At 39.2% G+C, this 24,114-nt stretch overlaps 2 protein-coding genes across 3 annotated transcripts; both read right to left on the bottom strand.

Moving 5' to 3' along the window:
• Positions 1-400: 400 nt before the first annotated feature.
• Positions 401-14,730, bottom strand: LOC106310228 (BEACH domain-containing protein lvsA-like). 2 transcript variants are annotated; one of them, XM_013747461.1, is made up of 20 exons: positions 14,214-14,730; positions 13,828-13,897; positions 13,571-13,656; positions 13,170-13,305; positions 13,032-13,088; positions 12,727-12,897; positions 12,433-12,624; positions 12,236-12,301; positions 11,794-11,908; positions 10,470-11,635; positions 9,579-10,278; positions 9,357-9,459; positions 8,141-9,255; positions 6,394-8,044; positions 5,958-6,123; positions 3,112-5,870; positions 2,717-3,025; positions 2,301-2,607; positions 2,059-2,205; positions 401-1,953 (listed from the first exon to the last, which is right to left on the bottom strand). In XM_013747461.1, exons 1-20 carry the CDS (start codon positions 14,384-14,386, stop codon positions 739-741), a joined length of 10,704 nt encoding a protein of 3,567 aa, XP_013602915.1. In that variant the 5' UTR covers positions 14,387-14,730; the 3' UTR covers positions 401-738. The 2 variants fall into 2 exon arrangements, with proteins under 2 accessions (XP_013602915.1, XP_013602914.1); XM_013747460.1 differs by having other exon boundaries at positions 3,112-6,123.
• Positions 14,731-17,758: 3,028 nt separating this feature from the next.
• On the bottom strand, positions 17,759-23,578 carry LOC106311660 (protein NETWORKED 1D). Its single transcript, XM_013748907.1, has 5 exons — positions 23,283-23,578; positions 23,050-23,114; positions 22,827-22,942; positions 19,037-22,698; positions 17,759-18,840 (listed from the first exon to the last, which is right to left on the bottom strand). The coding sequence occupies exons 3-5, from the start codon at positions 22,921-22,923 to the stop codon at positions 17,926-17,928; spliced, it is 4,674 nt and encodes a 1,557-aa protein (XP_013604361.1). The 5' UTR covers positions 22,924-22,942; positions 23,050-23,114; positions 23,283-23,578; the 3' UTR covers positions 17,759-17,925.
• Positions 23,579-24,114: the final 536 nt, after the last annotated feature.

The raw sequence follows: 24,114 nt of genomic DNA, 5'->3' as shown, positions 1-24,114 counted from the left end.
AGGCCAATAATCAACGGTTCCAATTACTCACATATATATAGATATATGAAACGTAAATGACAGATTTGCCCTCGGGCATGTGGTGCATGAGTGTTTGGATAGTCTCCAGACAATTAACACACGCGCGAGATGTGCAGCTGGGATAGCCCATAATGGGCCTCACCGTTACACAAGCCCATATTAATAATTGGGAAAGAAAACTGAAAAACCAATTCACCATGGCTCGTTAGAACTTATTTGACAAACCATGTTTTTGTATCTATAATCAAGAGCAAAAAAACAAATACATTGAAGCAAAAGATGAAGAATACAGAGGTTACAAACAATACAACAATTGCAGAGATGGGGCTGTAAATACTAATATGCCCAGCTTCTGCTATATTTGCAACGAGTTTTCAAGAAGAAGAAAATAATATAAAGTGAAACAAACGCCGCAAAAATACAATACTGTACACAGTAGTACACAACACTCCCCTGTAAAGCTTGTAATCTTCCCATCTATTTACACAAATTCTTAAACCAAACCTTTTCTCCTTCCCAATCTTGAAAACTCCTTAAGCGAGAATGGCTCGCCTCGCTCTCTTCTTAAACTGCAAGCCAGTGATGTAAGAGATTCAACAGAGCCAACACCTTTGTTCAGACTTTGTTCTGCTTCCTACTATGTGGTCCTTTCTTGAAGTCCCCCTTGTCCGGTTCTACCCAAAGGGTAATGACTGGTCTCCGCTTTACATCCTATACCTATGAAGCCTGTTTCATTGAAGCTTGTTTCAGTGATGCCTGTTTCATTGAAGCTCTTAATGTCTCATCTGGTAATGTCCATGAAAGCAGCTGTCCAGCTGAATCGCCGCTCAGTAACTGCTTAAGGTCGCTCGTGAGATGGAGAGCGGTGACCGGTTGCTTATGGAATTTCAACACCTTGTGTAAAATCAACTTGTACTCTGGCACTTGGTCACCCAAATTCAACCCTCCTGTTCTGTTGCTACTACTCGTTTTGCTCTCGGCACTCAACGGATCAGTGCAATGTATCATCCGCCATATTTTAACTGCTCCACTCTGATGACCAGTTACATACCAGGCTGTTTCAAGCCAGTCAGAAGATGTCGAGCCCGTTACCGATAATACCGAATCAGATGGTAACTGCGATGTGTTAGCCACAGCGAGGCAATCTCCATTGATGCTCCAAACCGCAAGGACAGTTCCAGCAGCAGTTACAATTTCCCCGGTAAGGTCATTTATGTAGATTGCTGTAATGGGAACTGGGAAGTTAGGAAGCTGTCTCACAAAACTCAACGAACTGAGATCCCATATTATAACTGTGCAGTCATCAGACCCACTCGCAATCATCATGTACGGTTGGCTTACGCGTAGACACGTGACTGTAGCTGTGTGAGCACATAGGGGTTTCTCTAACCGCAATCTTCGTGAGCCACGTGGCCCATCCTTGCTCACTCTCCACACGCAAACTAGACCATCTTCTGCTCCAGTGACCACAATGCGTCCATCGTGACTAACACCAGCACACTGGATCTGGTTGCTTTCATGGAGATTCTCATGAGTTGATAGCAGTTTGTCCTGATCATAGCTCATAAATCTCAAGCTCCTGTCTGGGAAACCCCACGTTATGTATTTCGTATAGCCACTGGGTTTCAGGAAGCAGTTGGCCCCGGCGACGAGCACCTTGTCGTGGAAAGTAATGATCTGGGTTATAGAAGATGAACATTTACGCGTCTCGTGAGGAACTAGATGCATCGAATGTTTCAGAGGGTGGAGAGGGATTTTTCGGTCTGTTCTCCTTTTGACATGAGGTTTGTGGAATAGTTGCTTCGGAGTTTGGCCAAAATGATTAATCTGCGCTAGTATGGAAGCTTTCATTGCGGGGTCGGTAACTGCATCAATATCAACATTTCCCTCGTACGTGTAATGATAGAAAACATTTACAGCTTCTTCTGCAGCCTGAGAATGAACATTCCAATAAAGGAGGATTAAATAACATGACAATACTTTGATTTCTGCATTCTACTTGGCTTGAAGCAAGAAAAAAAATATTTTGTAAAGTACCTTTCCTCTCTGTTTGTACCCAAAGATGAGATCTATCCAATGATGCAGATTCTCTGAGACATAATCTGACTCCAACGCTTCTCTGTGCTTGAGGATGAACTCACGAACACTACCTCTAGCCCACGAAGGCAGAAAGACTTCACCAACCTGAAATTATGCAGGAGAAGTATCCATATCAACATTACATGAAAGGAAAATAGTATATTCAAACACAATTAAAAGAACAGGAATTTGGCACAAACCCTCTCTCCCGACTGTTTTTCACCCAGATCAAGGCTGAACCTGTTTTCCAAAAACTCTGGCATGTAGAAGAATTCAGGAATGAGTTCTTTTACATCTGAAGTATTTCCCTTTCCAGATGCACTAAGCCAAGTTTCTTTTATACTATTGAAGAGTCTATCAGCATGATCAAACTGACCACCCTGTAGCTTCTGATTCTCAGCACTGAACGGTGGGAGGCGAATAAGGTAAAACAGGACAATTCCAGCACTTGAATAGTGAGAACCATAATGAAATTTTGGAACCTCAGGATCATCCCAGCTCTCATATCTGCAATCAAGGAGGTAAAAGGGAATACATGATAAGCAAAGGTTGAATAGAATTATGCTATCGTGAAACCATAACTACTTAACATGAAAAATTTAGATGTATGACGAACCGTTTCCTAAATTCTTCTTCTCCTTCAGGTGTCTGGCAACCCATTGGTTTGTGAAGCTTGCGGAATGTTTTTGGATCTGACAAATCAAGACTCTCACTATCATAATCTGCGAGAACCCAAGGAAATACCGGATACTGCGTGAGATCACTGTATCCACGTCCTGCTAGGGTATTGAGATGCATTAGGTAATGGAAATTGCTGATTTCCCCATTTTGCCATCTTTTCGAGAATGAATTCGCCATTAATCTGAAAAGGCGGCTTCCTTCATTACTTTCCTGTTTTGCTGATCCTGAAATGGTTGTGTCGAGCCTGGGAAAAATAAACATATGCATTAATGTTAAATCAGAAGCGAGGAACAGAAAGGAAACGAGATGAAAAGAACGATGATACCGTACATGCTGTTCCTTGGAAGATTCATGGCAACCAGATTTTTGAAAACTTCTTCCCTCTCTTTCTTGTGGAACACGAGGAGATCATTACATCCATCCATACTAAAGATTTCAATGGCAACCGGACGTAGCTGGTAATCACGTTTTAAAATTTCATGAACATTATCAAGCTTCCACATACGCAAAGGATGCGGCAAGTTGCCAGTCGTGCCCATTTTTTCTTTTCCCCAAGCACCACCACCATATGCCCATGCTCTTCCCCCTACAGCTCCCGTTTTCACTGCTGTCGTCCATGATGTGCTAGACTTAGACTGGAAATCCAGGCTTCCAGAGACATCTTTTTTCACACCCAACGCTTGATCAATAACAGATAACTCATCTTCGCATTCCTTCTCACAAATACACCCATCATCGTCAATATAAAAGTTTTCTATCACATACAGACAGAACTCCCCTATTAAGAAGATCCCATCATGCTTGTCGAGATCAACAACTCTCTCGCAGTTATATCTGAACCTAATCTTTTCAAGATGCTCCAGATATGGTCTGATCAAATACTCACCATCATCGTTCAGTTCCTTCTCTGATTTTTCCTCCGGGCCTTTCGTGTCATCCATTTTAGCAGAAGATGAATGTCTTGGAGAGCCAGTCTCAGATTTTGCATGGGTGTTGTCTGTTATTGGCACAGATGCTGTACTAGATTTGGCACCAAAGTCAAGAGCAGAATGAAGACTTGCTTCGTTTGTACTGCTAGCTCTATCATCATTCCATCCATTTCTGGCAGAAGCGACATCTTTAAAATCATCTGACTCTTTCAAAAACGACTCATCATAAAGTTCACTGAGCAGGAAAGCTGGATCAGAATCCGTGTCAGAAATAACCGGCCCGTCTTCATTTTTAGCTTTGGGAAGCTCAATTTCTCCAAGTTCCAACTTTCCATCAAGAACATTCTGCATGCTATCAATTTTTAGCTTACATCGTTCAAGCTTTTTGCGCATTCTGTACGGACCTTCAATCGGACAGAGCTGCCATTCCGGATCTTCAGAACCATTGGATTTACGCATTGGGAAGATTCCACGCTCATGCACAAGCTGCTGGAGATGAGTTTGCCACTCGCTCTCAGCATGAAGTATCCAACCATATTTGTTTTGTCGAACAACTCTAAGCTCAGTAGACATGGCATCGCGCAATACTTCTAGCGCATATCTCCGCTCATTCAACTGATCCCAGTGTTTTAGGTCCAACTTCGAGATATCTCGTGATTTTCTCCCCATCTCTCTCTTCCGGCGACTTTCCATCCCCTTTATCCTGACACCAGGAAATTTTGCTGAGCCAGCTATGTACTGTACCCACATTATTGCAGCACACTGCTCCAGTACTTTGTTAATAATCTTCTCCGAGCTTTCAAGCCACTTAAAGAATTCTGGTAGATTCCCAGTCAACAACCTATCAAAACCGCCATGTAGAACATCAAAGTTTTGTCCTTGGTTTGGTTTAGTGACGAGCAATTCCTCAAGGGCAGATCTTCGGTGTACCAGCAAATATTTGACAATATCAAGTGACATGTTTTGCACACTCTTTCTCTGGTCAAGGATCAGGGAGATTAAATTCACACACAGACAGCAATTCAAATCAGTATCAAGATTGCTTGGGCAGAATATGATTCTCCTGTTTGCGACCAACAACTGCAGAACTGTTGAGATGTCAATCCCATGTTCATCAACAGCTGGATTCGGAGATGGCCTCTTCTTGGATTCGACAAGTAAACCCAGTTGTGATAACAATTCCTCCTCTCCAATAGTTATCAAGAACGATGGCAGGAAACAATATAGTATCATTCTATTTGTGTTTTTCAGGATTGAGTGTACATAAGCGTCAAGCTGCCGTGTTGCTCTTCCAAGGGATAACAAACCTTTCCCTGAGGGAAAGACTCCTTCAACCCTACCATCTTTGTTAGCTAATTGCAACATCGACAGCAAAAACTCAAGAGCTCTAAGAACACCAGTGGGGTGAGGAAATGCACCCATATAAACACGGTCCACTATCATCCAGCAAAACGTATCCAAGTTCGCAGACCATTTGGTCTTGTCCAGTTTCTTCTCGTCCTCTTCATCATCACGTAAGAGACGCCTTTCAAGATAGTTCATGACTCTGCTAAGGCACAAGCCTTGAAAAACCAGCACACTTTCAGGATCAACATAGAAAGGAACCATTTCCAATATGCTTTCCAGAACCGGTACAGCTTTAACCTGTTCAGTCACTAAGTCAGCAAGTACCTCTGCCATAAAATCTAACACGGCACTCGCTCCGGCAGAACAAGGCCCGCCACCATAGCCAGTTTCATCTATTTCGAGGAGAAGTTTTGGGCTAACTGTAAAGAAGGCACTGACAGCAGAAGACCCGTGGGACCCTGACTTTCGTTCTGAAGATGCATCAACTTCATTAACAGATACATACGATTCAAGAGAAGGAGAACCCACTGTAGAACTTTTAGATTCATTATAGTTAGAGCCTAGCCAGGATGCAAGTGCAACAACCGGAGATGGTGATGGAGTGAATGAGACTTTGAGGCCTGATTTTTCAGATAAAAGGGGAGACTCGATCATAGGGAAAGATGCAGAACTCTGAGATTCTGTTGCCTGAACTTGACTTGCATTCCCTTTGCGATCGTGAAAATCCTTTTCACTTGAAGTTGATGCATGGCCGACATGATTATCTTCGTGTTTCTTAACATCTTCAACACCTTGAAATAATTTACTTGAGTCCTGTGGTGGTGGTGTAAGAATGTTCTCCATCTTATCTCGAACCACATAATTTGCCGACAAAGGCATTTCTTCAGAGCTAAGACTGACCTGCCCTTGAGGGAAACTTCCAGCACTGATGGAGGTTTTAGCGGACTTATCCTGGTTATGAGGCAAGCTAAAGAGAGTTCCTTGTGAGCCGTTATCGTCATCATTTGTATGCTTCTCTTCTGCCTTCACAGAGAGCTGTTTCGCCATCTTCACAGCATACGCAGCCCTACAGCACGAAAAAGCCTTTAGGCGCAAATTATGCAAATAAAATCTAGCAGGTTACGCTATCCAACATCATGAAAATATCCTAGTCTTATCTTAGACCCTCTGAAATTGAGCAAGAGATAACACGTAAAACATATTACAGTCCACATTTAGTATATTCAGCGGCTATTAGATCGATGCAGGAAATAATTTATTTTCAAAAAGCCCAATAGAAAATCATCAATATTTAGTAGGTGGTGAAAATTATATCAATAGGTCTGATGATGCCAACCTGACACAGGAAAAGTAAAGGTCAGCACAATTTTCAACGAAGTCTGCACGCCTGCAAGCAGCAGAGAATTGAGGGCACATCTTGGAAAGGTCAACCATGAACCGGAGAACAGACGTCGCAGCAGCAGGAGCTGATGCTTCGCCACCCATCAAACGTGCCGCATACGTTTTGTGCATCAAAGCTTCCCCTTGAAGCTCCCCAGTCATTTCTGCCCCCTCTACAAGCTCTGCTACAAGACTGGCACTGACCTGAGAGAGATTTCCAGACTGGTGGGCGAGCATTGATTGCATGATCAACCTGTCATAAGTAGATCTAGCCATTCCTACCACCGAATCCAACAGATCTATGAATTTTAACTCCACATGGCTTCCATCATTCGGGACTAGGGCATGGAAGTCTAACATCCGAACCTCCGGTAGTCTTGGATGAACAGGTTTCCCAAAGATCAAGCAGAACAGTATGTAATATATGTCTGGGGAATCATAAAAGTTCTCAAGTACTCGCATCAGCGCCTGATAACCTCCACTTGTCCGAAATTTAAGGGAAAAGTTAGGAGAAGAAGCAAGAGAAACACCAAGAAGGGTCATGATCCACCTCATACTTGTAGGATGCACAGCTTCATCGAGGAAGTATGTTACTAATTTTGACGAGACTATCTTATGCCACAACTCCAGAAGTTCCTCTGCTTTTATTGTCACCTGGAGATCAATGAGCATTTCCAAAAGCATGTTTCTCACAATTACATGCTTTCCCATTGACTCGCGCAATAATGAGCTTCGCGACTTCACTTCAGGTGGATTAAATGTCATAATCACAAACCTAACCACATTTTCAAGCTCAGCAGTCAGAAATCCATCTTCTAAGATGCATCCAAGCAAAACAACTAATTTTTCCAACACCGGCACTTCCACATCACCTCTCTGAAGTGTCACTAACAAATGTTCCACCAGATTGATTCTTCGCAGAATTGTAAGATTGTGGTTCCTGTACCAATGCATTGAAACCAGATTTTCCAGAAAACCAAGTAAAGCAATCTGGATGGAAATAGGGGATGTTACCCAAAGGGTCCAGTCCAAGAGGACATGTTCAATCATATCCGCGTTGGATAAGACAATGCAGTTTGATGTTTCAACAGGGATATCGGTTTCAAACTCAGAAAGATGACTAATAGAATCCTTGGGAAGAGAAAAGTCATCCATATCCCCATGAGACCCAACTGAGGAACTTTCGTAGCGGAATCTCGAAAGACCAAGATCCTCATAGCTGTTTTCGAATACAGCCTCCGTGTGTGTCATATTAATATTACTCTGTCCACTCTCCAGTTTCTTTGGCTCCGAAAACAAAGCCTCGCATGCAGCAATCTGGAAAAATATCTCCAAAGACGGCATATCAAATAGGGTCATTTTGGGACGCAAAAATAGTGCTAGTAGATGATATCCCCTGATGGTTTGCATATCTTTCACATTCTGAGGGTTTTGATGAAGCGCACAAGCAAGCAATGAAAGAGCCATATGTAGCATATCTCTAGACTCGGCAGCCTCGACAAACGCGAGTACAACAGCCATTCCTCCCACGGGGCGGATAGTATCGCCAATAACATTTTGTCTGCAGATATATACATTTCCCACCAGACGTCCAAAACGTGGTATTCCTACACCATTTGAGAAAGCAGAATCAGTCAAACAACGTAACTAGATCAGATTAGAATGTACAAAAAGGAACTAGAGTATTAAAGGTCCCCGTATACCTCCAATTGGAGAAGCAGCCGCGGACAATGGGTCAACCAGATTAAGGAGGGAAAAACTTCCAGACGCACGGATGAATTCAGAGCATGTCCCATCAAATGCAAAAATAAGTTTCTTGCCAGGTAACTGAAAGGAAAGATTCCCCAACCTCTCAAGATCCCAGACAATGCCACTACCATCTGCATTAGAGTCTCCTTGTCTATTGCTTCCATCAACCTTTTGCCCATTGGGCAATGAAGTCAAGTCACTGTCTAATGAATCCAGGATAGCCATGCTCCCCCCACCACAAGCCTGATTTGGCACAAAGCGTAAGAGATCCGCATCCTGAAAAAGACCTTTGTACCCTCTACCAAGAATGTACATGAAACCAATGCAACCTGATGTGAGCACCTCCTCGAAAAGATAACACGAGCGTGTTCTCCATGTCAGATCACTAACTCTGGCACAAGTAGCTGGAGTTCCAACTACTACTTGCAAAGATTTTCCAACAGGCGATGGAGAATACCCCAATTTACCCGTATGCCTTAGTTTCCCATCAAGATAGACAGTTGCAACACTAGCCTGGAAGAGCCCAGCAAGCGCATTCGGTTTACTATGAACAACAGCAAGGTGATGCCACCTGCCCTCTTCAATCTCCAATCCAGAAAACGACAATGAACTTGAATTGCTAGTGGCAAGGGTCAAAATACCATCCTCCTGAAAGTAAAGTTCTGCATAGAATGGACTTTCATTGCTTACAGCACTAACAGAAAACATCCGAAATATGTTCCGTTCGTGTTGTTGCGCAGTCGAGGTACGCTTCTTTGATGAAGTGCCAAATTTGGATGCTTCTGGTTCTTTTTCTTGGGTTGTTAAGAAATTACGAAACTGGAACCAACAAACAAATGAATAACCAGCAGCAGGAGGCCAAGATCTTTCTCCCAGAGACACCTGAACAGAAGCATGCCCAGTTTTGCTCATGTCCATCTCTACAAAAGGAGCCAGGGATAGATTTTCCAAGGCTGTGTCTTCCATGATAATTAGCTTTTCCATCATCCCAACTATTGCATGACCTGAATTCATAATCCTCATTTGCAAAACATATCTAAACAGCATTCGAAGCTCAGACGGGGACAATCTACACAAAGAAAACTACGTACTAAGAATACAGACAGAAAGAACAAATATGGCAACCTTCGAAATGAATTCTGAATATACTAAATATGCTGTAATTCGTACCTGTATGCTCCAAGAATTTTCACAATCTTCAAAGCATAAGAAAGAAATGGAGATGAACCCGGAAGAAAGGGGTAAATTATCTCCAACAGAAGTTCCACGCAGCCTGTTCAATTACAATTCATGAAGAACGAGAAAGAGGTGAGAGAGAATAACAGGGAAAAAACAACAACGACAGGGATCTGAAAATCGATTGAAGAATACCCCAAGAGGCGTGGTTCTTACCAACTGATGTGAGGTTTTCCTGATTGAAAGGACTGGCACGCGCAAGACATTCCAGAAGATTTAAAAGTTCTAGCTGCATTTTCGGACTAAAGAGCAACAATGAACGGATAAGAACTCTAACGGCACCTGCATTGTAGATTCTCTCCTTATCAGGATTGAATTGGCCTGATGGGGTTGTTACAATAAAGGTTGTGTTTTCACTTTCTGTTGTAGCAGCAGAGGCAGTAGATTCTGATGTCAAAAATGGTGGAACCACCACTTCAAGTGCAAGTTCTAACAACAGCTGTATAACCTGCCTTTCCAACTCAACACACAGTAATCCAGACTCCACCAAGAGCTCATAAAATGTCTGAGATGTTATCACAGCGTGAAGTTTCATCCTATTAAGAGCATTCTCACAGACGGCAGCTGTCATAAGGCGAAATAGGTATTTAAACAATTTGATGTAAACCATCAAATCAGACTCATCCATGTTCTCTTTGTTCCCCTGGAAAGTATGAAGGGTCGTCAATAGAAGAGAGAAACCAGTGGCTTCGCCAAAGACTCTTTGGGCAGAACCATTGACACCAACAATTCGCCACAGAGCACCCATTGTATCACATTTGGCATCATCATGAAGCTTGTACTGATGGCCAGAAATACTAGTGACCATTCCACTCTTCAACAAATCAACAACAGCTCCTAATTCTTCATGATGGACCTGGTTTGAGAGACGTTAAAAGAGAAGTAAGGATTTTGTCAACAATGTAAAATATACAATAGTGGCATCAGTGTAATCTAATTCATCAACTTTGCAATATAATTTGCTGTGGTGTAACTGATCCAAGAAAAGGAGAGGAACAAATCTGTGTAAGTAAAACAAAGCTAAGTCTTGTTCGGAGTTTAGTTTACCTGTTTAGTGTCTTCCGTTATTAGACAAGATAAGACCCTCAAGACACCAGTTCGATGGGCATCCGATATCAAAAAAGGAAGAATAATCGTCACACCATTCGCCGCACGGAAAGATGCCTGATTAGCCTCAGCTTTCTTCAGCAAAGAGATCAGGCAATCCCAACCAACAGTAATAGTGTCGTCAACTTCAAACACAGGTAACTTTCCTGACCCAGATTCCATCAACTTTGGTGAAGAAATGATGGCATCTTTAGTATCTAAGTGCTTTTTGAAGCTACCTGCGCTAGGCTTCCGATCTGAATTGTTAGAGACTCCACTATACTGATCTGGACCCATAAGAAGCTTGTGCTGCTTCAAATCATCCTGTAAGACTTCCAAAACACCAACTTCACGTAGGACTTTCTTATATTGTTGATCAAACGATATGAGCTTCACAAAGAAAGAAAGTATGGTCTGCTTCAACTGAGATGTTATTGGCTGTTGCAATAAGCAACAAAGGGACAACAATTCTTGCTCTGGAACACAATTCACAACTGTGACAGCATATTCAAGAATTTTGAGGATTATATCTTGCAGCGAGGAAGGAAACCCCGCCATGTTGAGGACAAGTAATGGAACGGTCCTTAATTCCTGACACAATCTATAGTTTTCCACGTGGCTCGAGAATATCTTGAACATTCTGTTCAATACTTCTGCCTGAAGATCCTTATTCTCTGCCTTCAGGAAGATATCTTGCAGCATTTGGACAGCTTCCAGGTCTTTAACTTTACTACTTCCCTGTTCCCATGTTTCATCATATATACTATCAACAGATGGGGTTGGACTTCTGCTATGCCCAGTTGGCTTCGTTTGGGATGAACGTGAGGCCCTACTTATAGATGGCTCAGCTGGACCAGTCTGAGCTAGGGTGACAAGGACATCAAGCAACCTCGACAATGATGGAGAAAATTTTTCTGACGAAGAATCAGCATTTTCTCTACTTTTTGTATTTCCTCCATCAGGAAACACTTCTGAGCCATCTGAACCACTATATTGATCGATAGATGAACTAGTGGACACAAAATTCTGATTCTTTGGCGAGGAAGATAGAACCAGGGCAAACTGAACAAGAAAGTGGTAACCGTGTGCATTACGTATGTCTTCCCTGAGCCTAACACCACCAGCCTCTACAAAGTCAAAACTGAAAACGATTAGTAACCATAGGTTAGAACAGCTTACATGTTATGTGACAACTGAATGTTATAATCTCTCGTTGCATTTTCCATATGGAGAATATGCTTAAGAATATATTTAGAGCGCTTATATTGGTGTAGACCATATTTACCAGGTCTGTATGATAATTCCACGCACTCAAGTAACAAGTCCACAATACCCATTGTGTAAGCTGAGTCACCACAATCTGGATCAAAATCTTTGACAGCCATCAAAAGAACCTTTACCTGCAGGAGAAGTCAGGAAATTATATGATTTGTAGGTTTGGTAGACTACTATAAGCAATTCACAGTAGAGAATGAAACCCTTTTCCAATGCCTTATTGGACTTAATCACTTCGTAATACTAAACTAAAATATACGCATACAACATTTAATTATCATTTGCTTTTATCCTTAATTTAATCAACGTAAATCTTCTGAAGGGAAGTTTTTGACCAAAGAAATTTAACATTAGCAAGAAAGAATTAACCTATACCCACGTTGAAAGCTTATTAAGTATGCAGGCGAATCAATAAACAACACTTAGGCAGTCTGCAAAATTCAATGTCATACCAGATGGTGCTTGCGTATATATCTTGATGTGCTCCCATTGTCATTGACTAGAAGAAGTCCAAGGATCTGGAGGAGACACGGAAGGGTGTTAAATGGAACTATAAGCATCAAGTTTCAACCGTCAAGCTAAAAAAGCCGTTCACAGAATTTATTTCGGTTGGCAACACAATACTCTAAAATAGATGCACGAAAAATACCTGCATTGCATGTCTGTGAAGCTGAATGCTATGGAGAGGGACTAGGCCTTTTTTATACTGAGAGAAGACCATAACGGCGCCATTGGCAACCATATTGAAAAGCGACTCAAGAGAGTCATCTTCAATCAAACTCTGAGCGGCAGAAGGATTGCTTGCTAATCCTTTCATAATATGTACAATACTACCCTCCACCTACAAGAATGAGGGGTAAACTTTAGTTGTCAATATCCAGCTCAAAACAAAGTATTTGTTTTAGTCTTATTAGAATTTGGAACACAGTTATGGAAACAGAACCTCAAGTCGTCTAGTCTGAAGTACTTTATATCCAGCATCTTTGTCCACTGATTTCTCTTCCAAATCATTTGTTTTACTTTTGCTTCGTTCATCATATGCTAGAAGCGCACTGAAAACGTGTATAAGACAGCCGAATATCCCAGAATCCAGTAGAGATTGTTTATCGATTGGCTGCAAAGAACACATACAAGGCGTTTAGGAGGTAGCACATTATATAATAACGCATAAAAAATCCAGCATACTGGACAAATTGAGCTTTGTAAGCTTTCATGGAGTGGGTAAACTGGAAAAGGTAAAAAAGCTACCCCAGATACAAGTACTTCAACAGCAGTCAAAAGGTTGGCACCAGGACTAAATCCCTCCTGCAGGAAGAAATCATGTATTAAAAACAGAGAAGAGAGGTTGGCATGTCAAGATGCACAATATTTAGAAAAAGGCAAAACCTTGGTGACGTCTGAAAAGAACCTTAATATTCTCTCTACATCCAATGACCTTGTCTTGCTTCCGATCTTCAACTTTTCAATATCTGTCACAAATGCTCTCCCAATGACAAAAGAGAATATATGTGTTTCTACTAACCTGCAACCAAAATAAATTTCTCAATATAGGCGATATTACCATATATGAGCTACGGTCATAGAATATGAAGTACAGAAGAGGATCCTCTGGACAGGGGAATAACATGCAGGTTGAGAAACGTCTTTTTCACCAAAACAATTCAAATGATGTGAAGACTCGGAAACACTTAAATTTGGTGCAAATGCATTTTTTTTCTTTCGAAACAACAAAGCCCATTTCAACATATATCCAACCAGAATGGGAGAAAGAGTCTGGAATAGCTTACATTGTAACTAATTGATCTATATTAGCATTCCGCTTCACTAATCTACAAAACGTATCCACGGTGAGATTCAAGGCGGCTTCCTTCTCCTGTGTGACATATGAACGATTAGCACTAATTATTTGCTAGTCTTTTGAAGGCAGATCAGATATAAAAAAAAATGCAAAAAGAGAAACTGGTCCAAGATTACAGGTAAGACATTCAGTAGAAAAAAAAAACAAGTATAGCAAATCATCAGTATGGATAATCAAAGTAAGAACCTTTTCAGAGCTTGAAGAACGGAACTCTTCCCATGACCTCTTGAAGTCCAGTTCCAACTCATGGTGTTCTCTGCTTTTAAGAAGATTATCAATTATTTACAGCAATCAGTCAATAGAATTACAGAGTCCAATTCAACAGTATTACAGCTGATAGCTTGTATGTAGATGTAGCCATCACAAAAACTGATTAACTATTTCACAAAAACTGATTAACTAGATGCAGCAGCTTCTGACTCTCGATTAACAATCTTTATCACAAAACTCTAGCACCACAAGTGTTGCAAGAAAGCAATCTAAAAGCGACTATCCACTTGGTTGATGTTGATCACTTAACAAGCAATCTAATCGGAAACCCACAGCCAGATCAAGCAGAATCCACAGCATACCTTGAAGGAGATGAGTTGAAGTCACTGCGAGAAGACTCGCCGGCGTGAGTAGTAGATTGAGGGGAGGAGGGAGCAGTTAGGTCAACGGGAAACGCATCGGCGGTTGCGGAGTCAGAGGATTGAGCTAAACCGACCTTCTCCTTGATGTCCTTAAGCAGTGTTGACCATTTCATGGTTGTCCACTTTCATCCGACGACGACGAGAGCAGACCCCCACCACAGATCCGAGTCGACTCGGAGATCAGAAAACTCTCATCCCAAGAAAACAAATATTTATCCCAAAATGACGCCAATGGAATTTGAATTAAAGGGAAAAAAAAAGTCTTTGAGATCAAATTGAGCTGAAGGGTACAAATGTCTCAAATTAGGGTTTCTTGTCAAACAGAAAGATCTAAGATCCAAAGCACTTTGAATAATCCCTTGCACGATTTTGACAAAATAGGAAGAAAAGGAGCTTAGAAGAGAAACAGCGAATTTTTATTTTAATTAAGTTAATGATTTTGATTTTTTTAGCAGAAAAGAAAAATCAAGTTTTCAATTTCTTCCGGCTTTCGTCGTTATTTTTTTTTTTTTTTTTTTCAAAACCTATTCAGACAAGCAAGCTCACTTTTGTTACGAAAAGCAAAGTCTTCACTTTTTTCTTTTTTTTTTTTTTTTTTTTTTGTTGACGGCGTCTCTCCGCGCCTTGTTCCTTCTCTCGTTGTAATTTAATTTCCACTTTTGTTACTTTATTAGTCCTCTTGTTTTAGTTTTCTACTATTATGTGCCCACTGTAATTTATATTTCTATTCTTGATCCGATTAAGACTTGCATTGCAGTTTGCAACTATCCAGTTTGGAAATTTTCAATATAAAGTTTTAAAGTCGATTTTGATTGCTCTACTTTTTTAGGATTAATTTTCTCTATATAATGTGTATTCTGAGCTATTATATTATTTCACAAATAAATGAAACGTAGGACCATTTTGTTTTCTTAAAATTATAGCCTCTATATGACATTGTGAGCAAATTGTGACTTTAGGTATTTTAAAATAAAATATTGAAGTCACCTTATATTAAACAATCAAAACAAAAAAAAAAAGTGGTGTTAAATAGTCATCAAATAAAGATATATTAATTTGGTGAAAAGGAAAGTATATATCTCAATAAGTAAAAGGTAAAACTTGGTCAATAAATGTAAATCTACTTTTTGCTCCTAACTATTTTTAACAAATAATATTTGTAATTCATTTATATGATTCCTGAAATAAATAATAATCAAAAAAGTTATAAAAAACCTTATACTTGGAGAAAACCATTAGAACATAAATTTTGGTGATGATTGTTTACAAGGTCTTTATCCATTATTTTTTTTGTTTTTATTTTTGGATTTTGATTTTGATGTAGTTTTTAGTTGTCTGAAAATATCAAATGGTGATTTTAAAGTTTGGATTTTCTTTCTAAACTAATAACAAAAAATATTATTAATAATCAAATATTATTATAGAAAAATTGAAATACAAAATAATATCATCAAAAAAACACATAAGCATGTTTTATAAAAATATATTAATAGCTATATTTTCAAAATACAAACAATAAATTATACACTCTAAATGACATTGTGAGCAAATTGTGAGTAAAATGTGAGCAAATTGTGATAAATTGTGGTTTTAGGTATTTTAAAATACAAACGTAGAACCATTTTGTTTTTCTTTAAATATAGCATATATATATGACACTGTGAGCAAATTGTGGCTTTAGGTATTTTAAAATAAATGCTGATGTCACCTATATTAAACAATATAAAAAAGTGGTAAATAGTCATCAAATAAAGATATATTAATTTGGTGGAAGTTATATATTTGTATAAGTAAAAGGTAAAACTTGGTCAATAAATGTAAATATACTGACACTAACGCTGCTGTAAGAGATTCTTTCTCATTCTACTTTCTTCAGTCGGTGATCATGTACGCTACCTTATACACTTCTGCTAAAGCATTTGTCGACTGCAAGCTAAGGTTTTTGGTGGAAGTGTTGAGGTTGACATTCAATCTTCTTGCTACATATTTTCCGCTCGATTCTCTTGATCAATTTAATACTATTTTCACTTTGTGTTTTTGGATTTGAAGATAATTGATTGCCTTAAGCATCACAAATCTCCTTATCCACCTTAATTTTGGGTTTCTTTAATTAGTACTCGATTTCATGTTGCTTTTTAGATGGTGGTGTTGTTTTAAATCCATGTTTTTTTTTGTTTTAATCGGATATTAAGTACTATAAAAAATAAATGTAAAATTATTTTCAAGCAACAAAACAAAAAACTAGATTTTGGATGAACAGTTATTTAAAAAAAAACTAATTTAAGAATTAGAAAATCCATTTTTAAAAAGCTTTGATTGGATGAAAATGTTTTTAGAAAAACTAGAAACAATACCAAAATCTGGAAACAATCAACATTTTTAACACTTAGGTACAAAAAATTAAAACTAGAAAAAACTAACTTCTCTAAAAAGTAAAAGGTATATTTTGTTAAAATCAAAATTGAACAAAAATATAAAAACAAAAACCAAAAAATTGCTTTAAAAATGCAAATAATCAACTTATAAATTAAGTATCAGTAACAATGGACCTCTGATGCAAGATCCTCTAGTACGAACCTTCAATTGTAAAGCTAAAATCATTTATTTTACCTAAGTCTAGTTTAAGCAATCTCTCATAGTGTATAACCAATTTATTTCTTTAGACCATATACAGTGGTTTGCAGCATTTATTTTTCAAAGTGATGCAAATTCCAAATGTTTGTGATTTTATGAAATAGTTTTCCTCATTTTTTCCTCAATTGTTAATATATTCAATATTCAATTTACGTATATTGCTAATAACATATTTTATTTGATGTAATTTAAAATTAAGTTCGATTATTCTACATTTTGATTTTAAACTATATTTTGTTTTATTATAAACCATTATTGCAATAATAAAATTATATAACCACATATAATACAATAGTAAAATTTTATTTAAACAATATTATTAATATCTTTTCCACAAATAATCAATCAAAATATATTATATATTTTGTTATGTTTGCATATATTTCTGTTAATTTTGTATTAGTTATATATTTTTAGTGTACTGTTTATTACTTATTAGTCTCTCTGTTCCTTAATATTACATATTCTAGGAAAAAAATTTGTTTTAAAAAGATCCATTTTTTACATTTTCAAGACATGTTTTATTAACTAATTGCAAATTTCAAAAAACTTTATTAGCTTAAAATTATAAAAAAAAGATAAACACAAAAAATATGTAAATTTAATGTGTTTTATTAAAATGTGTGAAAAATCTAGAATAAGTAACATTAAAAAACAGAGGTAGTATATCATTATTAAACTATAATTTCTGAAAAATTTAATTGAACGCTAAATTGTGTTATTTACACTGGTGCTGCGTCTGCGTTTGAAACGCTAAGACACATAACCTTACTCTTCCTTCTAAGTTTTTTTTTTTTTTTTTGAAAAAGGATTCCTCTTCGGTGACAAAAAAAAAGAACTTACCAAAAAACTACAAAATGAACTTGCAGCCATATGCAATATACAAATTTCCTTTTAAAATCTTCCAAACGCAAAAACATATATAAACAAAGGTGTTTGTCATTCATATACTAAACTTAAACTCACTTTCATTCACATGAATATTATTATTATGCTTTTTAACTAGTTTTCAAAACGATCAAGGAGATGGAGGTGGTTGTTGCACACACCCACAAAACGCAAACCGCTTCTTCATCCTCTTCCTTCGCTCACCTCTCACTCCTCCATAGATATAGTCCTTAAGAAGAGTCCTCGTTTTGCTATCAGCCACCTTCGCTTTCACTCGATCCTCTCTTTCTCCTTCCAGCTTCAGTAACAAAAACTGTAACCTCTGTATCTCCAACTGCAACCTCCCAATCTTCTCTGACCCTCTCCTCGCTTGTTCTGATATTCGCCTCCTTCTGCTGTTCTCATCCTCATCAAGATCCATTGACGACTTGCTTCCATCTGATACCTCGAAACCGCTCACCACTTTTGTCACCAGCTTCTTGTTGATGCTTAGAAGCTTCTCTAACGCTTCCTCTGCTTCATTGATCTGTCCCTTAACTGTTTCATACTCTTCCTTTCCTTTCTCCTCTCTCTCCACTTTGCTTTTCAAATCTTCTACGGCTATATGAAGATTTGAGAGCTTCTGTAAATCCGAATCGAGTCTCTCGAGAACTTTCCTCTTGTTTACTTCTTTGTTTGGATCCGTGAACCTGTCGGAGACCTCTAGTTTGTCCACGACCAGTGACTCCTCAGACATGGATTTGCCTTTTTGTGGGTGTTGTGGCTTTACCTCTTCTATCTTCAGAATGTCTCTCTTACTAATCCCATATGATGAGCAATCAGAGACCTGGTCGAGAACGATATCTTTCGTGATCATTTCGCTTTCCTCTGAATAGGTTTCATGGTTCTGTTTCCGCAGACTTCCACTTCTGCTTCTTCGGGCAGCTGTTTTTAGTTCCTGCACTGCAAGCTTTTCGGTTACTGTCTCTTCAATAGCTTTGATTCTCAAACACAATACTTGAAGCTCTGAGAATCCCTCGTTGTTATCCACCACTGAAGCAGTGTCCTGGTACGAGTTACATACAAAAGATTAGTTACTTCTCCCACAAGAAAATTTCAAAACTAAAAAAAAGAAACAAATGCAACATCAGTTCAATGGCATGTGACTTAGGACAACGATAAAGCTATCTAAATCTAAACGCTTCATTACTATCAATCTCAGTGTTTGATTATTAGATACAGAGTTTGCTATGATAACTTACCTTGGCTGGTTCATTCTCGAATTCGTGAGGCATGTCAATATGTTTTTCCAGAGATTCTATGCTCTCCTTCAACAATATAATAGCTTGGGCGTATTTACTCATAAGATCACTTTGTCCTTTGTTCGCCTCCTCTAAGTTGCTCACTCTTCCTTTTAGCTGCTCAACCTCCACGTCTTTTAATGTGCTTCTTTCTTCAAGGCTCTTGTAGGCTTCCCCTAGCTCACGGACCAACCCTTCAAGCAATGTTTCACGAACAACTGAAATCTGCAAATCTCCAAACAATGTAGAAGCTCGAGACTCCCATAGGATATCTTTATCTTCTTCTATTGCTTTAGTTTCCTTGTATTTACATTCTAAATCCTCCACCGCTTTAGATAATTCAGATTTTTCATTTTGCACGGTGGAGATCATCAGCATAGCTTCTAGAAGTTCTTTCTCCTTCTGAACCAATTGATCCTTCACATTAGCGAGTTCAGCGTCTGTATTCTCTAACAAACCTTTAAGCTGCACGTTCTCAGTTTCTGTAGATTTCAACTTATCACCAACCTCCCTTACCTCTTCCTCGAGCTTACTCTTAACAAAACTGAGCATTTCCAAATCCTCGTTTAGCTTCACCGCACCTGAAAGTTTTTCCAAAACGACATCCTCCAAAAGAAGAATGAGACTGCTTTGGTATATAGTCTCGGAGAGAAGCAAAGAGATATCCTCTTCTAGTTCACGTTTCTCCTCCTCCAGCTGCAGTGTCGACTTTGACAAGTCATTTACTTGCCTTCGCAAATCCTTAGTTTCCACCTTCAAGGCTTCTTCTCTGTCGACTCCTTGATTAACTTTTGTGGTCAATTCTCCATTCAAGTAGCTAAGCTTCTGGATCTCATCCTGCGAACGGGAGAGCTGGCGACGATAAGATTCAAGTTCTTTCTCAAGGAGCTTCTTCCCTGCTGCAATGCCAACAGCTTCTAACTTCAGTTGCCGAAGAAACTCAACAAGGACGATGTTCTCAATAGCGGACTGCTGGTTTTCATGAAGCATAGTTTGCATCTCATCAAGTCTATTCAATATGTCGTGCATATTTTTCTGGTCTTGCGAGTTCTCATCACAGGAATCTATACATGGGATAACTTCAAGCTTCATCAGTACCTGGAAGATCCACGCTCTCAGTATTTTAATGCAGTTAATCGAGGACTCAATCTGCACTTGTTTCCCAATGTTTTCTTGTTCTAGTTCAGAGACTAGCTTTTCCAACAGTTGAGAAGCCTCCTTGATCTTCTGATTCTCGGCAACGAGGGAGGAACTCTTCTCAAGCCACTCCTGCAAACACTTCTGCAGAACAATAATCTCAACGTGAGCATCATGAGCTCCATCCAGTTCCACTTGATTTTCGTCTTGAAGATGATGGATCTTTGATTTCATGCCATTCATCTGACTCTCAGACAGTTGCACGAAACTAGCATAGTCACGGTCTTTGGCATCTAGACACACTCCCAACTCTTCAATTTTTTGAAGAGAACATTCCCTCTCGGTTGCTAATTCCAAAACTTTCACTTTTAACTCTGCCTGTTCTTTCTCCAGCTCTTCAATGCTTTTCCTCATTATCTCCATTTGAGAGAGTAAGCTTTCTCTTTCACTAACTAAACTTGACTTGTCATCACTCAGCAAGTGGCATGAGTCTTCTAGTCTTTTCAAATTTGACTTGAGCTCTTCAAGCTCTGCATTGGCATCACAAAGAGAATTCTCCAGTAACCTGTTTTCCTCAGAGAGTTTCTTGCTGTTCTCTGTAGCACTCTCCAAACGGGAAACCAACATGTCCTTCTCTTCTGCAAAAGCTTCCACTAATGTCTTCAGCTTCCCTCTGATTGTTTCCAGCTCACAACTCAAATCTGATACGGAGTTCTCCAAAACAAGATTTTTCTGAACCATCAGTTCTAACTTCTCAATCAAGGCCGTCTTCTCAATACTTTCACCTTCCTTTATTTCCTTTAACTTTGAGTTCTCCTCCTGCATGGACTGGTGTTTCCTTCCTATCTGGCTTAACTCCTCTTTAAGACAGTATATCTCTTGCTGCAAAGCATTTCTCTGGTCCACTCTCAGCTCAACTTCACCTTCAAGCTCCTTTATTTCCCCCCGTAATCTCGAAACCTCCTCCTGCAAAATTTTGATGGATGCAGCCGAGGAGAGATTGAGCTCACTGAGGCATCTGTTCTCCTCTTTCGCTTCCTGAACTTCCTCCTGTAACCCATTGTTACGAGACTCCATATCTTTAAGGATCTGAGACCTCTTTTGCAGTTCCAATGCCAAAGTGCTTAGCTCCTCCTGAGACTGAGAGTGCAAATGCTGGAGCGTTTGAAAGGCGGTCTCAGCCTCCACGAAACGCAAGTGTTCTTCTTGCACAGTAGTCCACAACTTCCCCATCTCCTCCTGTTTCTCCGTGAGCTCATGACTTTGATCCCCCAGCTTCTCCAATAGACCATCAACCTCAGAGTGAAGATCTTGGTTTGATCTCTCAAGCACTACACATTTCTCCTCCGCAGCTTTTAGCTTAGCACTAAGCCTTTGGGTTTCCTCTTGAGCATGAAACAGCTTGAGCTTTAGATCCGCAATTGTCTCAAGGCACTGCTGGTACTGGAGCTCATAAGCTTCGTTTTCTTCAGTCAGTTTGGAGACCTTTTGCTTCAAGCTTTCAACTTCACCATCAGCATCTTCTGCCCGTTGGTTGATTAGCCTTGCATCTTCCTCAGCCTTGCGCAGCCTCTCTTCCAAGTTAGATATGGTTTCCAAGCATTGTCGGTACTGGACAAGAGCAGCTTCCTTGTCAGTTTCTGATCTAGCAAGTCTTTGCTTCAAGGATAGAATCTCACCTTCAGCTTCTCCAGCCTCCTTCTGGGCTAGAGAGATGCGTTCTTCTAAATCAGCTATGTTTCTTAAACATTGCTGATACTGAAGAAAACTGTCTCCCTTTTCAACCTCTAGTTTTCTAAGCGTTTCTCTGAGTGTTTCAACCTCAGCTTCAGCTCTTGTAGCTCGTTCATTAAAACCTCTCGAGTCCTCTTGTGCACGAGACACCTCAGACTCAAGATTAGCCAGCCTCTCCAAACTCTCATCAAACTGAGCTAAGTTAGCTTCCTTCTCAGCCTGAACTTTCGAAAGAGCCTCTTTTAGCGCCACAACTTCAGCTTCAGCTTTGCTAGCGCGTTCAGACTCTGACAGAATCTTCGCGCTTCTTGCCTTCCCAATTTTCAAACCTTTCCCGTTATACACGGCCTGAGGATCCTCCATGAAGGCTATATTCCGCTTCACTGTACTCAAATGAGAGGAAGCATCTTTTTGTAACTCACTGGGGTACACCGGAGCTCGGATAGGAGGATAACTCTCAGGCGTTTGTGGATCAAACTCCTCTGCGGAAGAACCAACGAGTGACTCATCACCAAACATCATGGAGGTGTGGTCTTGGTTAGGGAACGCTTCCGCCATAGTCTGCTGAGCATGACGAAGAGCACCTGTGGCGTGATCGTATCTTTCAGCTAAAGCACGATACGCGCGGTAGAACTCTTCAACCAGTTTCATAAGCTCAGGCCGCTTCTTGTAATACATCTCCGCACGCCTAGCAAAGGAGTCTGCATCTTCTTCAATAACCTTTATCATTTGCTTTACTTTACTATCCATATCTGTCAACAAATAAAAAACATTTTATTAAATAACAAAATTAAAAAAAAAAAAATCCTTGCCTCACTAAAAAAAATCACAACATTTAAAATTAAGATGGAAGTTAGTAGCTTCGCTTAGTGACATATACCTGTAAGATTATCCTGAAGCCATTTAGAGTTCTTGGGATTGTGACTATCCCACCACCAAGAATAGCGTTTAGTATTAAAATTCGCAACAGCCGCCATTTTTCACAAGCCCAAAATGCTAAACAAGCGAAAGAAGAAGCAGAGGTTAAGCTTCCATAAGAATGAATCAAATCATATATAGACAAAAATAAAAAGGAGAGAGGAAAAAATAGAAACGAATATTACCTAGTCAACGAATGGCCAATATCGAGACAAAAAAATCACTGTCCGAAGCAATCGAGAGTAGTAACCTGGTCAGAAACATATCAAACCTGATCATCAGCTAAAAAAAAGACGACGATTCTTCTGCTCTAATAAACGACAAATTAGACGATCACATGACCGTGGTACAGTACTAATTAGACCAAACAGAAACTAACTACAACAGTTGGTCTGAAAACAAAGATCGCGACAATTACCGGAGAGAATAGTGTTTTAAAAAAAAGTTCTTCGCTTCTCCTGAGTCTTCTCCGCGTGTGTCAGCTCAACTTCTTTCCGCTGAATATATCTCCTTCTATTCTCTCTCCCTACAGGCGTTTCCGCTCTGTTTCTACTTTTGACGTTATGAAGAATTGGTTAGGTACGGTGGACTTACGGAGAAGCTTCGAAATGACGCTACCACCCTCCTCTCTACTGTTTCCAAAATTGTTTTTCTTTTTTGTTAAATTCAATATTTTATAATTCGTAGTTGCGTGACTTTGCGGCCTTGGGATCATCTTCGCTGTGCCAAGTGGTTGGCTTTAACTTAGAAAACCTTTATGGGCCTTTTATGTCTAGAAACTAATTATTTAATCCATCCATTATTAAATGTACCAAATAAATAATAGATTTAATCTTATACTTTACCATTTCCCATGAAAAACACATTTTAACACTTGATACTTTTCTATATCTATTTTTTTTATAATGCATCAACTTGTTTTGAATACTATAGACTTGAATATAACAGTTACAAGTTTTTAATAGTTGTTAGAATTCAAATATAGTATGGTTTAAAATAATGAATTAATTTATATTTAAAAACTAAAGTAATGAGGTAGAAGAAAGTTGGTATATGTTGTGAAGACCAGATTTAAAAATAACATTGCCATTTCTGTTATAAAAAGAACTGGTATTTTATTGTATCGCAGGAATTTAAATAAGGGCAAAATTTTATACCCGTAGAAATAAATAACACTGATATAGAGAGAAAGGTTTTCTTATTAAGGAGAGAAGAGATTGAGGTGTGTGATGATTTACAAATGATCGAAA

The sequence above is a fragment of the Brassica oleracea genome, chromosome C8, assembly GCF_000695525.1.
Source record: "Brassica oleracea var. oleracea cultivar TO1000 chromosome C8, BOL, whole genome shotgun sequence".
NCBI lineage: Eukaryota > Viridiplantae > Streptophyta > Magnoliopsida > Brassicales > Brassicaceae > Brassica > Brassica oleracea.
The sequence above is the reverse complement of the archived record's forward strand: the minus strand, read 5'-3'. Positions and strand labels throughout refer to the sequence as shown.

Bases quoted from the DNA above. Each gene is read 5' to 3' on its own strand.
- LOC106310228 (XM_013747460.1), bottom strand. From the start codon at position 14,386: ATGAAATGGTCAACACTGCTTAAGGACATCAAGGAGAAGGTCGGTTTA. The intron at 10,279-10,469 runs GTAAACTAAACT...CTCTCAAACCAG, and splicing joins TAACGGAAGACACTAAACAG to GTCCATCATGAAGAATTAGG. The intron at 3,026-3,111 runs GTACGGTATCAT...TATTTTTCCCAG, and splicing joins AATCTTCCAAGGAACAGCAT to GCTCGACACAACCATTTCAG.
- LOC106311660 (XM_013748907.1), bottom strand. From the start codon at position 22,923: ATGGCGGCTGTTGCGAATTTTAATACTAAACGCTATTCTTGGTGGTGG. The intron at 22,699-22,826 runs GTATATGTCACT...ATTTGTTGACAG, and splicing joins GCTTCAGGATAATCTTACAG to ATATGGATAGTAAAGTAAAG. The intron at 18,841-19,036 runs GTAAGTTATCAT...AACTCGTACCAG, and splicing joins TCGAGAATGAACCAGCCAAG to GACACTGCTTCAGTGGTGGA.